At 48.6% G+C, this 11,656-nt stretch overlaps 2 protein-coding genes and 1 long non-coding RNA gene across 4 annotated transcripts in view; 2 read left to right on the top strand and 1 right to left on the bottom strand.

Annotated features, from left to right (window-relative positions):
- Positions 1-593: 593 nt before the first annotated feature.
- Positions 594-4,573, bottom strand: LOC134064227 (zinc finger protein 345). Of its 2 annotated transcripts, XM_062520069.1 has the most exons (3): positions 4,388-4,573; positions 3,268-3,354; positions 594-2,380 (listed from the first exon to the last, which is right to left on the bottom strand). In XM_062520069.1, exon 3 carries the CDS (start codon positions 2,255-2,257, stop codon positions 611-613), a length of 1,647 nt encoding a protein of 548 aa, XP_062376053.1. In that variant the 5' UTR covers positions 2,258-2,380; positions 3,268-3,354; positions 4,388-4,573; the 3' UTR covers positions 594-610. The 2 variants fall into 2 exon arrangements, with proteins under 2 accessions (XP_062376053.1, XP_062376052.1); XM_062520068.1 differs by lacking the exon at positions 3,268-3,354.
- A 323-nt stretch (positions 4,574-4,896) lies between these two features.
- The window catches only part of timm23b (translocase of inner mitochondrial membrane 23 homolog b (yeast)), a 19,657-nt gene continuing 12,897 nt past the window's right edge, over positions 4,897-11,656 (top strand). The window contains exons 1-4 of the mRNA XM_062519886.1: positions 4,897-5,435; positions 5,564-5,622; positions 6,736-6,829; positions 9,691-9,775. Of these exons, the coding sequence (XP_062375870.1) occupies positions 5,330-5,435; positions 5,564-5,622; positions 6,736-6,829; positions 9,691-9,775 (344 nt within the window). The 5' untranslated portion in view covers positions 4,897-5,329. The remainder of the gene's footprint in view (positions 5,436-5,563; positions 5,623-6,735; positions 6,830-9,690; positions 9,776-11,656) is intronic.
- Positions 9,852-11,656, top strand: part of LOC134064085 (uncharacterized) — a 2,285-nt gene continuing 480 nt past the window's right edge. Inside the window, exons 1-2 of the long non-coding RNA XR_009936242.1 lie at positions 9,852-10,420; positions 11,082-11,324. This is a non-coding gene — a long non-coding RNA (uncharacterized LOC134064085). The remainder of the gene's footprint in view (positions 10,421-11,081; positions 11,325-11,656) is intronic.

The raw sequence follows: 11,656 nt of genomic DNA, 5'->3' as shown, positions 1-11,656 counted from the left end.
GAAGCCCAAAATGCGTTGATAAACACACAACTCCATCTCAAGTCCCAAAACCTAACAACAATAACAACAACAACAACAAAAAAGATGAAATAAAAGAAACAAGCGAGCAGGAGGGGGGTCAGGGGGAGGGGGCTGAAAACGGGCCGATTCAATTACACATTTGTCTTTTTCTTTCTTTCTTTCTTTTTTTTGTTTGTTTGTTTGTTTGTGTTTTCTTCCTCTCCTCTGCGGTCAGCAGTGTTGCAAAAGTCCAACCCAAACACACCGCGCTGCAGACGCCTAGAGGGGCGGAGAGGAGAGTGAAGGGTGGGGGGTGAAGGGTGGGGGGGGGGGGGAGAGGGGGGGGGGTCTCCTCTCACTCAGAGTCTGACTCCAGGGGGGCGGTCTCGTCCAGGAGGGGGTGTGTGGGGGGGGGGGGGGAGAGGGGGGGGTCTCCTCTCACTCAGAGTCTGACTCCAGGGGGGCGGTCTCGTCCAGGAGGGGGTGTGTGGGGGGGGGGGGGGGAGAGGGGGGGGTCTCCTCTCACTCAGAGTCTGACTCCAGGGGGGCGGTCTCGTCCAGGAGGGGGTGTGGGGGGGGGGGGGGGGGGGAGAGAGGGGGGGGTCTCCTCTCACTCAGAGTCTGACTCCAGGGGGGCGGTCTCGTCCAGGACGGGGCGGCTCCTCTGGCGCTGTTTGCCCGCCTGGCGCTCGGCCGAGTGGACCTTCTTGTGGCGCGAGAAGCTGGAGGAGTGGACGAAAGTCTTGCCGCAGTGCAGGCAGGAGTAGAGCTTGCCGGTGGCGTGCGTCTGCTGGTGCTGCTTCAGGTTGCTCAGGCGCACGAAGCTCTTGCGGCAGATGCCGCACGTGTACTGCTTCTCGCCCGCGTGCGTGTGCTCGTGGCGAGCCAGGCTGCCCGCGCTGCCGAAGCGCTTGTCGCAGTGCAGGCACTCGTACGGGCGCTCGGGGTCCGGGCTGCGGCTGGACGACTGGGCCTGGGCCTGAGCGGCCGCTGCGTTGGCCGCTGCTGCTGTGGCCGCCGCCAGCCGAGCTCTCGCCGCCGCCTTGGAGCGCTTGTTCTTCTTGCACAGCGTGTAGTAGTTGGGCTTGTCGCGCGAGCACAGCTTGAGGCGGATCTTGAGGTCCGAGGACTTGGCCAGCGGGTCCTTGCTGTCCTGCGTGTACGAGTTGAGCAGCTGCCTCACGTGCGCCACCTGGTGCTTGGAGAGCGCCGTGGAGTTGCGGAACACCTTGTCGCACTGCGTGCACTGGTACTGCTTCTCGCCGCCCGAGCTCGTGCCCATGCCAACGCCCATGCCGCCCTTGCCGCCGCGCCCGCCGCGCCTCTTCTTGGGCTTTCCCACGCCGGGCATCGCCATGCCGAGGTCGGGCATCGCCATGGCGGCGGCCCCTCCTCCTCCTCCTCCTCCGCGCGGGCCCTTGGCGCCGCTGCCCGGCCGGGCCTTGCCCTTGTGGATGAGGCGGTGGCGCGACAGGCTGGAGCTGTGGTTGAAGTGCTTGCCGCACAGGCTGCATGCGTGCAGGCGCTTGGCCTTGTGGCTCTTCTTGTGGATGGCGAGCAGCCGCTTGCCGTTGCAGCGCACGCCACACACGTTACACGCCAGCGTCTTCTTGCCCTCGCCCGCCTTGCCGTACTCCTCCTTGTGCTGGTTGGCTGCGGCGGCGGAGGCGGCGGCGCTGGCGATGGCGGCGGCGATGGCCTTGGCTCCGCCCCTGCCGTGCGTCTGGACGTGGCGCGACAGGCTGGACGAGTGGCTGTAGCACTTGCCGCACACGTGGCACGCGTGAGAGCCGCTGCCTTTGGGCGCGCGTGTGCCCGTGCGCCCGCCTCCGCCTCCGCCTCCTCCTCCTCCTCGCCACCGGGGCGGCGGCATCACCTCGTCGTCGGGGTCGTCGTCATGGTGACCCAGCTGGCTGATCCCGGGCTCGGCGGGGTCGTCCGAGTCGCTGTGGCCGTCCTCGAGCTCCTCCTCCTCCTCCTCCTCGGCCGGCGGGACCTCCACGCTCTCCTCCACGATGCATTCTGGGTAGACGGACTCGTAGTGGGCGAAGAAGCTGTCGTCCGGCTCCGTCTTGAGCTCGCCGGGCACGAAGCCCTCCTCGGAGTCCTTCTTCACGCAGGAGATGGTGAACTTTGACCCCACCTCGGCCCACTTGACCACGTACTCGATGGGCTGCGTGTCCAGCTCCACGGTGATGAAGTCGGCGCCCAGCGCCTCGGGCTCCGACGAGGTCAGCTCCGTCTCTGCGTCCTCCATCAGGTCAGGCCGGCTACGCGCTAGCCCCGGGGCCTCCGAGAGAGCGTGTGTGTGTGTGTCTGTCTGTCTGTGGGGGGGGGGGTTTCCTCAGTTGAGTGAATTGTCCCAAAATACACAAATAATCTGAGGAAGGAAAGAGAAAGAGCAGAAGAAAAATGTTACAATTGATACAAATGTGCTTACAAAAAAAAACAACTATGCACAATATAACAATATACACTATAGTATAAAGTTCTGATCATTTGAACCCAACTATGCACAATATAACAATATACACTATAGTATAAAGTTCTGATCATTTGAACCCAACTATGCACAATATAACAATATACACTATAGTATAAAGTTCTGATCATTTGAACCCAACTATGCACAATATAACAATATACACTATAGTATAAAGTTCTGATCATTTGAACCCAACTATGCACAATATAACAATATACACTATAGTATAAAGTTCTGATCATTTGAACCCAACTATGCACAATATAACAATATACACTATAGTATAAAGTTCTGATCATCTGAACCCAACTATGCACAATATAACAATATACACTATAGTATAATAAAGTTCTGATCATCTGAACGTTTCTCTCCATCTCAGGTTGAGTTCCCTCTCACCCACGCACATTTGGGAATGTTGCCAGGGTTACACCTAAAGGAATATCTCAAAATGATCGTAGCTGTGGACGAATTTCTACTCCACGACCCTGGCATTCACAAACACAATTTCAGTCCCTCGATTCGTTTCGATCAGACGTAGGCGTGCAGAGGAACAACACCATGACCTACATTAAACCGTCACTCAGATGAAGCATACAAGTCAACGGGGTCCTTCAGAACTGAAATGGGTCGAAAAATATACGTTTTGATAACAGTTAATAGGCCATCGTCTATTAATACACCACACAGCAACAATTTCCTGAGTCAAATAATTCATGAGACAGCCTCCCGTATGAGGTAAACGACGGCAGTTTCCTCATAGGCGGGATGATGCGACGTACCAACTGGCTGCATGCGGGCTTTCCGTGTCTTGTCCCGGTAGTCTTCGTAACACCAATCTCACACGTTATTCTTGATAATCCACCCACCTACACATATAATCGCATGATATTTGACATATCCGCTGAATTTAGGACCCAAATTCATCAGACAAAGCGATGCATCGATAAACAGGAAATACAACATTGCAAGACCCGAGACAGGCACAATGCATTCTGGGAACGGATTAAAAGGGCTGTTGTAGCCGAGGCCGCCCGAACGCCAAAATCCCACGTCAAAAACTGCTTACATTAGAGAAAAACAACTCGGCATCTAAGGAATTATATCAATTGCATGAGTATGTGAATATGGTTGACGAGATATCTAGTCTTGGAGGAAAGACTCTGACCTTGTCGCGGCAAGAAACGGAAGAGACACTCGTCATAAGCTGGGTGGCGAGATATAATAGGGCCTCAATTCAATCGGCCCGCCATAAATTTGCGCCCATCATCACACACTGACAATGTAGCCTACCACAATGCACTCATCCGTCAATCCTCAACGACACGCCAGTGCGAGTCAACCGCCAAATTCATTACACGCAAAACTTCCACCATTCCGACTCGTCTATGCAACTCAACGATAAGCAGAGATGATAAAGAGCCATTAATGGCTGGTCTATTTCATGAACCGGCGTTCCACAAACACGTCAATTCACCAATCTAACCATTCGGTTAGCTTATTGCTGACGCTGACTGGGTTGTGAGAAACACTCTGCAACAAATGACGGCATTCTTGTAGTTAAATTTGGCATGAATGTTCTTTGTTACAGCCGCAGGACAACAAGGAAATACAGCCGACTAGGAATATGGACTTCATTCGGCTCGATTAAGCATATATTATAAATATATTGAACACAAATAGAATATCTAAGTGTCGTGAAAGGTAAACGTTTCTCCATCAAGTCAGCGTGCTGGGATGAATACACTCATCACGAATTCGGGGACCGAACGCTGTGGCATCTAGTTAACAATTCCCCTCGGAGAATCTGACAAGATGCTTGGAAGATTACTGTAAAATGTTGAGCGATTTCACGACATTTGGCACTTTGAGATCTATAATCCACAAATTCGATGTATTTACCGTGGTTCTGCCCTTAAATTTGTTGTCTTGGCCCTCGAAGAAATCTATGTCGTTTCGGTTTTGCCGCACCTCTGCCAGATCATAACCGATGTCTTCGCGAATATCAATTCTTTGCGGCCCTAGTGTTTCTCCGCTGATTTTAAAACGCACAGAAAACAATCACCCCAGAGGCCTGAACAGCCCGCAGTTTTTCCGTATGGCATGAAGATCTCCAACGCCAGCTCGCGCTGCTTTGTCATTGGGCATTACGCCAAATGTAAAAGAAGCATGCGCGTGCTGTCGCAACAACTGCTGCAAATACTCTGTAACCTAAAACTAATATTAGCTCAAAACATGTATTTGTTTAACTGTGTATGCATTAGTGGAGATGCTTAATTATTGCCGATTTATGGGTTGGGAATGCGTGTGTTATTTAAATGCATGAATAACAATCAGCCATCCGCGCCAGTCTGTGGATTTCACGGCGTTGAATGTTGCAACTGCTTTACGGCAGTCAGACATGTCCAAAACACATTAACGCTAGCCTAAACATGTCAGGTGGACGTCTGGCTGTGTCAACATAGCCTTTCCATACTGTATGAGAGTATAGGTGCAACGTTGTGCCACATATTAGTAATGCTTGCTGTCCTCTCTGTAATATCCACATTCTATCTATCTTGCAACCTACGTTATTCCGTATTATTATCGTTAACTGGTTTACCATAATACTTTTTTTATCTACACAGTAACTTAACTTAACTTGCTGGAAAGGGACGAACGGTCAGATTGTTTTACTCTGACCTTCCTACCATGATAGCCAAGCTTTAGGTAACCGGAATAGATTTATCTTAAGTGGTTGGCCGACACTAATAATAGTCATTGAGCTGGTAAGTAATTGGAACAGTTCGCAAGCAGCGGAGTGCTAGTTAGCTAATCAACTATCCATACAGAAACATCAGCAGCATGGACGACAACACATCCCCATCAGGAGAGTCCAAAAGCGGTCTCACCGGACTGCTCAAGGGGGCCGCACCGGGCTACTCCACCACGGACCTGGCTGGGGTTCCCTGTAAGACTTATGCACTTCATATTCAAGGATAAAACTAATAGGAAACGTGTTTTAATGGTTTCAACTGTGTTTAATGATTACAAGGGAAACAAGTGTTTGTATACCTGTGTCATTTTGTGTCATTCCAGTGACGGGCATGAGCCCCCTGTCGCCGTACCTGAATGTAGATCCAAGATACCTTCTGCAGGTAAGTGTTTGTAAACAGACACCTAATCTGACACACTGTGCTAATTTGAAGTGTAGCAGTGTTGTGCTTTAAGGGCAGTAACAGTACACATGTGTGTAACTGAAGTGTAATATTGTGCTGTAAGGGCAGTAACAGTACACTTGTTGTGTAACTGAAGTGTAATATTGTGCTGTAAGGGCAGTAACAGTACACATGTGTGTAACTTAAGTGTAATATTGTGCTGTAAGGGCAGTAACAGTACACATGTTGTGTAACTGAAGTGTAATATTGTGCTGTAAGGGCAGTAACAGTAACCATGTTGTGTAACTTACAGTAAGTGTAATATTGTGCTGTAAGGGCAGTAACAGTACACATGTTGTGTAACTTACAGTAAGTGTAATATTGTGCTGTAAGGGCAATAACAGTACACATGTTGTGTAACTGAAGTGTAATATTGTGCTTTAAGGGCAGTAACAGTACACATGTTGTGTAACTGAGGGCAGTAACAGTACACATGTTGTGTAACTGAAGTGTAATATTGTGCTGTAAGGGCAGTAACAGTACACATGTTGTGTAACTGAAGTGTAATATTGTGCTTTAAGGGCAGTAACAGTACACATGTTGTGTAACTGAGGGCAGGAACAGTACACATGTGTGTAACTGAAGTGTAATATTGTACTTTAAGGGCAGTAACAGTACACATGAGGGCAGTAACAGTACACATGTTGTGTAACTGAGGGCAGTAACAGTACACGTGTTGTATAACTTAAGTGTAATATTGTGCTTTAAGGGCAGGAACAGTACACATGTTGTGTAACTGAAGTGTAATATTGTGCTGTAAGGGCAGGAACAGTACACATGTTGTGTAACTGAAGTGTAATATTGTGCTGTAAGGGCAGGAACAGTACACATGTTGTGTAACTAAGGGCAGTAACAGTACACATGTTGTGTAACTGAAGTGTAATACTGTGTACTGAATGTGGATGCCCATGCGATTGATGGGATGATTTGCCATGGCAACCAGGCTCTAATAGGAAGTTGGATGGTTGCCTCTGATATGAAGTTGGATGGTTGCTCGGCGATGGTTGCCCGGCGCTCTGGATGGACTCTTATCTCTTGCCCCTTTGCCCCCAGGACACGGACGAGTTCATCATGCCCACGGGCTCCAACAAGACCAGAGGGCGCTTTGAGCTGGCCTTCTTCACCATCGGCAGCTGCTGCATCTCAGGTGTGTGTGTGTGTGTGTGTGTGTGTGTGTGTGTGAGGGCGCTTTGAGCTGGCCTTCTTCACCATCGGCAGCTGCTGCATCTCAGGTGTGTGTGTGTGTGTGTGTGTGTGTGTGTGTGTGTGAGGGCGCTTTGAGCTGGCCTTCTTCACCATCGGCAGCTGCTGCATCTCAGGTGTGTGTGTGTGTGTGTGTGTGTGTGTGTGTGTGAGGGCGCTTTGAGCTGGCCTTCTTCACCATCGGCAGCTGCTGCATCTCAGGTGTGTGTGTGTGTGTGTGTGTGAGGGCGCTTTGAGCTGGCCTTCTTCACCATCGGCAGCTGCTGCATCTCAGGTGTGTGTGTGTGTGTGTGTGTGTGTGTGTGTGTGTGTGTGTGTGAGGGCGCTTTGAGCTGGCCTTCTTCACCATCAGCAGCTGCTGCATCTCAGGTGTGTGTGTGTGTGTGTGTGTGTGTGTGTGTGTGTGAGGGCGCTTTGAGCTGGCCTTCTTCACCATCGGCAGCTGCTGCATCTCAGGTGTGTGTGTGTGTGTGTGTGTGTGTGTGTGTGTGTGTGTGTGTGTGTGTGTGAGGGCGCTTTGAGCTGGCCTTCTTCACCATCGGCAGCTGCTGCATCTCAGGTGTGTGTGTGTGTGTGTGTGTGTGTGTGTGTGTGTGTGTGTGAGGGCGCTTTGAGCTGGCCTTCTTCACCATCGGCAGCTGCTGCATCTCAGGTGTGTGTGTGTGTGTGTGTGTGTGTGTGTGTGTGTGTGTGTGTGTGTGTGTGAGGGCGCTTTGAGCTGGCCTTCTTCACCATCGGCAGCTGCTGCATCTCAGGTGTGTGTGTGTGTGTGTGTGTGTGTGTGTGTGAGGGCGCTTTGAGCTGGCCTTCTTCACCATCGGCAGCTGCTGCATCTCAGGTGTGTGTGTGTGTGTGTGTGTGTGTGTGTGTGTGTGTGTGTGTGTGTGTGAGGGCGCTTTGAGCTGGCCTTCTTCACCATCGGCAGCTGCTGCATCTCAGGTGTGTGTGTGTGTGTGTGTGTGTGTGTGAGGGCGCTTTGAGCTGGCCTTCTTCACCATCGGCAGCTGCTGCATCTCAGGTGTGTGTGTGTGTGTGTGTGTGTGTGTGTGTGTGTGTGTGTGTGTGTGTGTGTGTGTGTGAGGGCGCTTTGAGCTGGCCTTCTTCACCATCGGCAGCTGCTGCATCTCAGGTGTGTGTGTGTGTGTGTGTGTGTGTGTGTGTGTGTGTGTGTGTGAGGGCGCTTTGAGCTGGCCTTCTTCACCATCGGCAGCTGCTGCATCTCAGGTGTGTGTGTGTGTGTGTGTGTGTGTGTGTGTGTGTGTGTGTGTGTGTGTGTGTGTGTGTGTGTGTGTGTGTGTGTGTGTGTGTAGGTGGTAGGTGGTAGTGTAGTGGTTAAGGAGCTGGGCTAGCGTGCAGTAGCCTGAAAGTTGTGGGTTCAATTCCCAGCTTCCACCGTTGTGCCCTTGAGCAAAGCACTTAACCCCAAGCTGCTCCGGGGACAATGTAATGACAATGCAATCCCGTAATATAGTTGACATATGTAAGTCACTTTGGATGAAAAAAGTGTCTGCTAAATGTCATGTTAAAAAAAAAATCTCAGGTATAGATAGATAGAGTATGTATTGTCCCATAGGGATTTACATTTATTTAGGGAATATTTATTCTCCTATAGGGATAATCATTTCCACACATGTTCCATTCATGTTCCATAGCACAGCAGACATGCAACCCATAACACATGGAGCACACATCCCACCCACCCATCCACCCAGGACCCAGAATAACACATAACCCACCCACCCACCCAGGACCCAGAATAACACATAAGAATGACACAGGCGCTGGTTTGGAACCTTTTCTGTGTGAAGCAGCACTCTCATAGTGTTCTGTGAAGGGTTCTCCATCTGTTCCTTAGGGAAAACATTAATGGTTCTCCAGCTGTTCCCCAGACAGAACATTAACGGTTCAATACAGAAACCTGGTTCAATAAATGCTCGTTACCTCCGCCAAGAGGTTCTGTTTTCATCCGGGTTCCAGGGAGGTTCTGGGTGCCAAGGAGGTTCTATTTTCATCGGGGTTCCAAGGAGGTTCATTATGTCCGCCAAGGAGGTTATGTTTTCTTATACCACTGCTTGGTCAAATTTCCTATTGTGATGCGCTATTTGGAACGTGCATTATTTTTCTATATACCGCACGGCTATGAAGTAGTTCGTTTTTTTGGGCTGATTACACTTGAATATCAATTCGCCAATGTGAATGTAACGGTAAAAACAGCAACGTTGTATCTAAGACAGCGGCAATATAAACGAAAATGATAGTAGCAGTGGTATAAGCGGGATAATCAACTCCGCGCCCTGTGCGTTTATAGGAAAATAATGCACTTATCGAAGTGTAAAGTCCCCTCCGCCTGCGGCGTCGGGTCCTTATTACCACTTCGAACGTGCATTATTTTCCTATAAACGCACGGCGCGTCGTTGATTATCCCTTACATCAGGGTTTGTTGGTTTGTTTGTCTGTCTGTGTTTGTTCGCAAGATAACTCAAAAAGTTATGGACAGATTTCGATGACATTTTCAGGGAAGGTCTGAAATGAGGATTATATTTGTGGAGTGATCTGTATCACCGTCTGGATGCAGGAGGCGGTTATGTGTTCCCTTGGCGGAGGTTTGCGCTCTCTGAGTGCTTTTCTAGTTAGTCATTTAGATGAGCTTGGGTTTTCCACATTCTATTTGACATGCATTTGTGTGTGTGCGTGTGTGTTTCTTGTGCATGTGTGTGCATGTGTGCATGAGTGTGTGTGTGTGCGTGTGTGTGTATGCGTGCATACGTGTGTGTGTGTGTGTGTGTGTGTGCGTGTCCCATACAGGTGCTGCGTTTGGAGCGTTGAGTGGCCTCCGTATGGGGTTGGCGGAGACCAAAGACATGGCCTGGTCCAAGCCACGGAACGTGCAGTGAGTTTCCAAAAGTTTGCTTTCGTGTGTGTGTGTGTGTGTGTGTGTGTGTGTGTGTGTGTGTGAAAATAATTATGTCACATCGAAATGTAACTATATCACATCTCTGTTTCACATGAGTGGACAATACACAACATGGCTGTTTCAGCAGCCGAGGGTTTATGAGCAAGCACTGTTGTTGCAAGACTCAGTTTGACCACAAGGTGGCAGAGTGAGCTAGTGGTTACTAGTGCCCTATATGTGGAGAGTATCGCCAACTGTGTTTGGAATGTTCAGAGCAGTTCTGCCAAGGATTGGTTCAGAGGTGGTCACGTGTTTTATGGACGCCATTTTTACTACCAAAAGTACTTTTGACTAGAATGCTTTCTAATGCTTTCAGATGGCAGTGTTTGAGTATCGTTGGCATTAAGTCTTAATATCTTCACCATACAGCGACCCATTTTCTCACTGGACACTTTTCTGATAACGTTAACATTATAACGTTTACGTCATAAGCATTTTTAGTGATAAGACTCGTTAAGACATTTGCAGCACGGATTTTGTTTCTAACTACCCGGAGAGATGCCACTTCTGGAGGAGCAGCGAATACATCATACATCGTTCGTCTTAACCTTGTCTAAAAGGAAAACGGTTGGAACAACTCTGGTAAATAAGGTTTTTCATCTCCTACTGTTATCATTTATGGTCTTAATTTCCTTGCATTTTTGCGTTTTTGAAGCACTAAAGTGGCTATTAAGATAAGCAGCCAGTACGTAGTGCTGTGTCGTGTGTGTTTACTAATAGTGCTACAGCTGCTTAGCAGGTAACATAGCGATCTGTAATCATTGATAAACTTGTTAGTTTTGCATTTTCTTTCTTGTCGAGCAAAATAAGACAACGTCTTGTTTGCCTATTTTAAGAATGTCCTCCTGCTTGACTGAAATAGCTGGTCGGATAATTGCAGTTTGCAAGTTAGCTAGTCTTTCTATCAACGTTGTTATAAACTTTACCAGTAGCCTATAGGCACAGTATTGTCCAAATAAATCTGTTGAAATACACAGCATAGTTTGAAGATATGGTTTGCTAGCTATCTGTCAAACTTGGTAGGTGGTGTGCTAATAACAAATTATTAAGTGGTGTCAATACAGACTTCAGCTCTACACTGGTTGTGTAGGCTATAGGCTACTTCAATCTGTCAATCTGTCAGCCCTCTAGTGAGTGTGCCATGCTTTATTGAATCATGGTTTAAGGTGATGAATGTCTGTATTATAAAACAAAGCAATATAGTAAATATTATGCTTCCTCTTTGTCTTTTTTGTTATTTTAGATGTAGGTAGAGAAGAGTCAGTGGCTGGTGAAGTAAGAGGATACATCTGTCTGCTGATTCAAGGTCCCTGCCCCGTCGCCTCAACATCCTCAAGATCCTGTAGGCTACTGCTGCTGCTCCTTGCTTCAGCACCTTTCCCCTGATGCCTGACACCCCTCATCACCAAATCAGCCCAGTCAACATGGACCCAACATGGACCCAAGTCTCCACGACAGTGTGCACAATACACTATACACAGACAGGGTATGTGATCGGTGTCAATATTGCATTCAGACAAATTGAAATTCCTTCCAAAGAACAAGTGCTTTCCTCAGCTGGATCAATTTAAGTCAAGATAAACAACAGCTTCCTTTCTTCATCGTGTTCTACCATTAACATTATTATGTTTATATTTTTGGTTAATTAAGGCACTTAGTTGCAGTTTCTCAGGTACACTTTGCTATGATGTCATTAGTAAAATTATTAGGAGGATGTAGCGTGTGTGGTGTTAAATGGTACTGCCTTGTATTATCCAAGTCTGAGGCTGAGAAGAGGAGATTCACGGTCTGCTCCCTTTGTGTCCCATGTTTTGTGGG

Source organism: Sardina pilchardus, chromosome 18 (genome assembly GCF_963854185.1).
Source record: "Sardina pilchardus chromosome 18, fSarPil1.1, whole genome shotgun sequence".
NCBI classification, from domain to species: Eukaryota; Metazoa; Chordata; class Actinopteri; order Clupeiformes; family Clupeidae; genus Sardina; species Sardina pilchardus.
The sequence above is the reverse complement of the archived record's forward strand: the minus strand, read 5'-3'. Positions and strand labels throughout refer to the sequence as shown.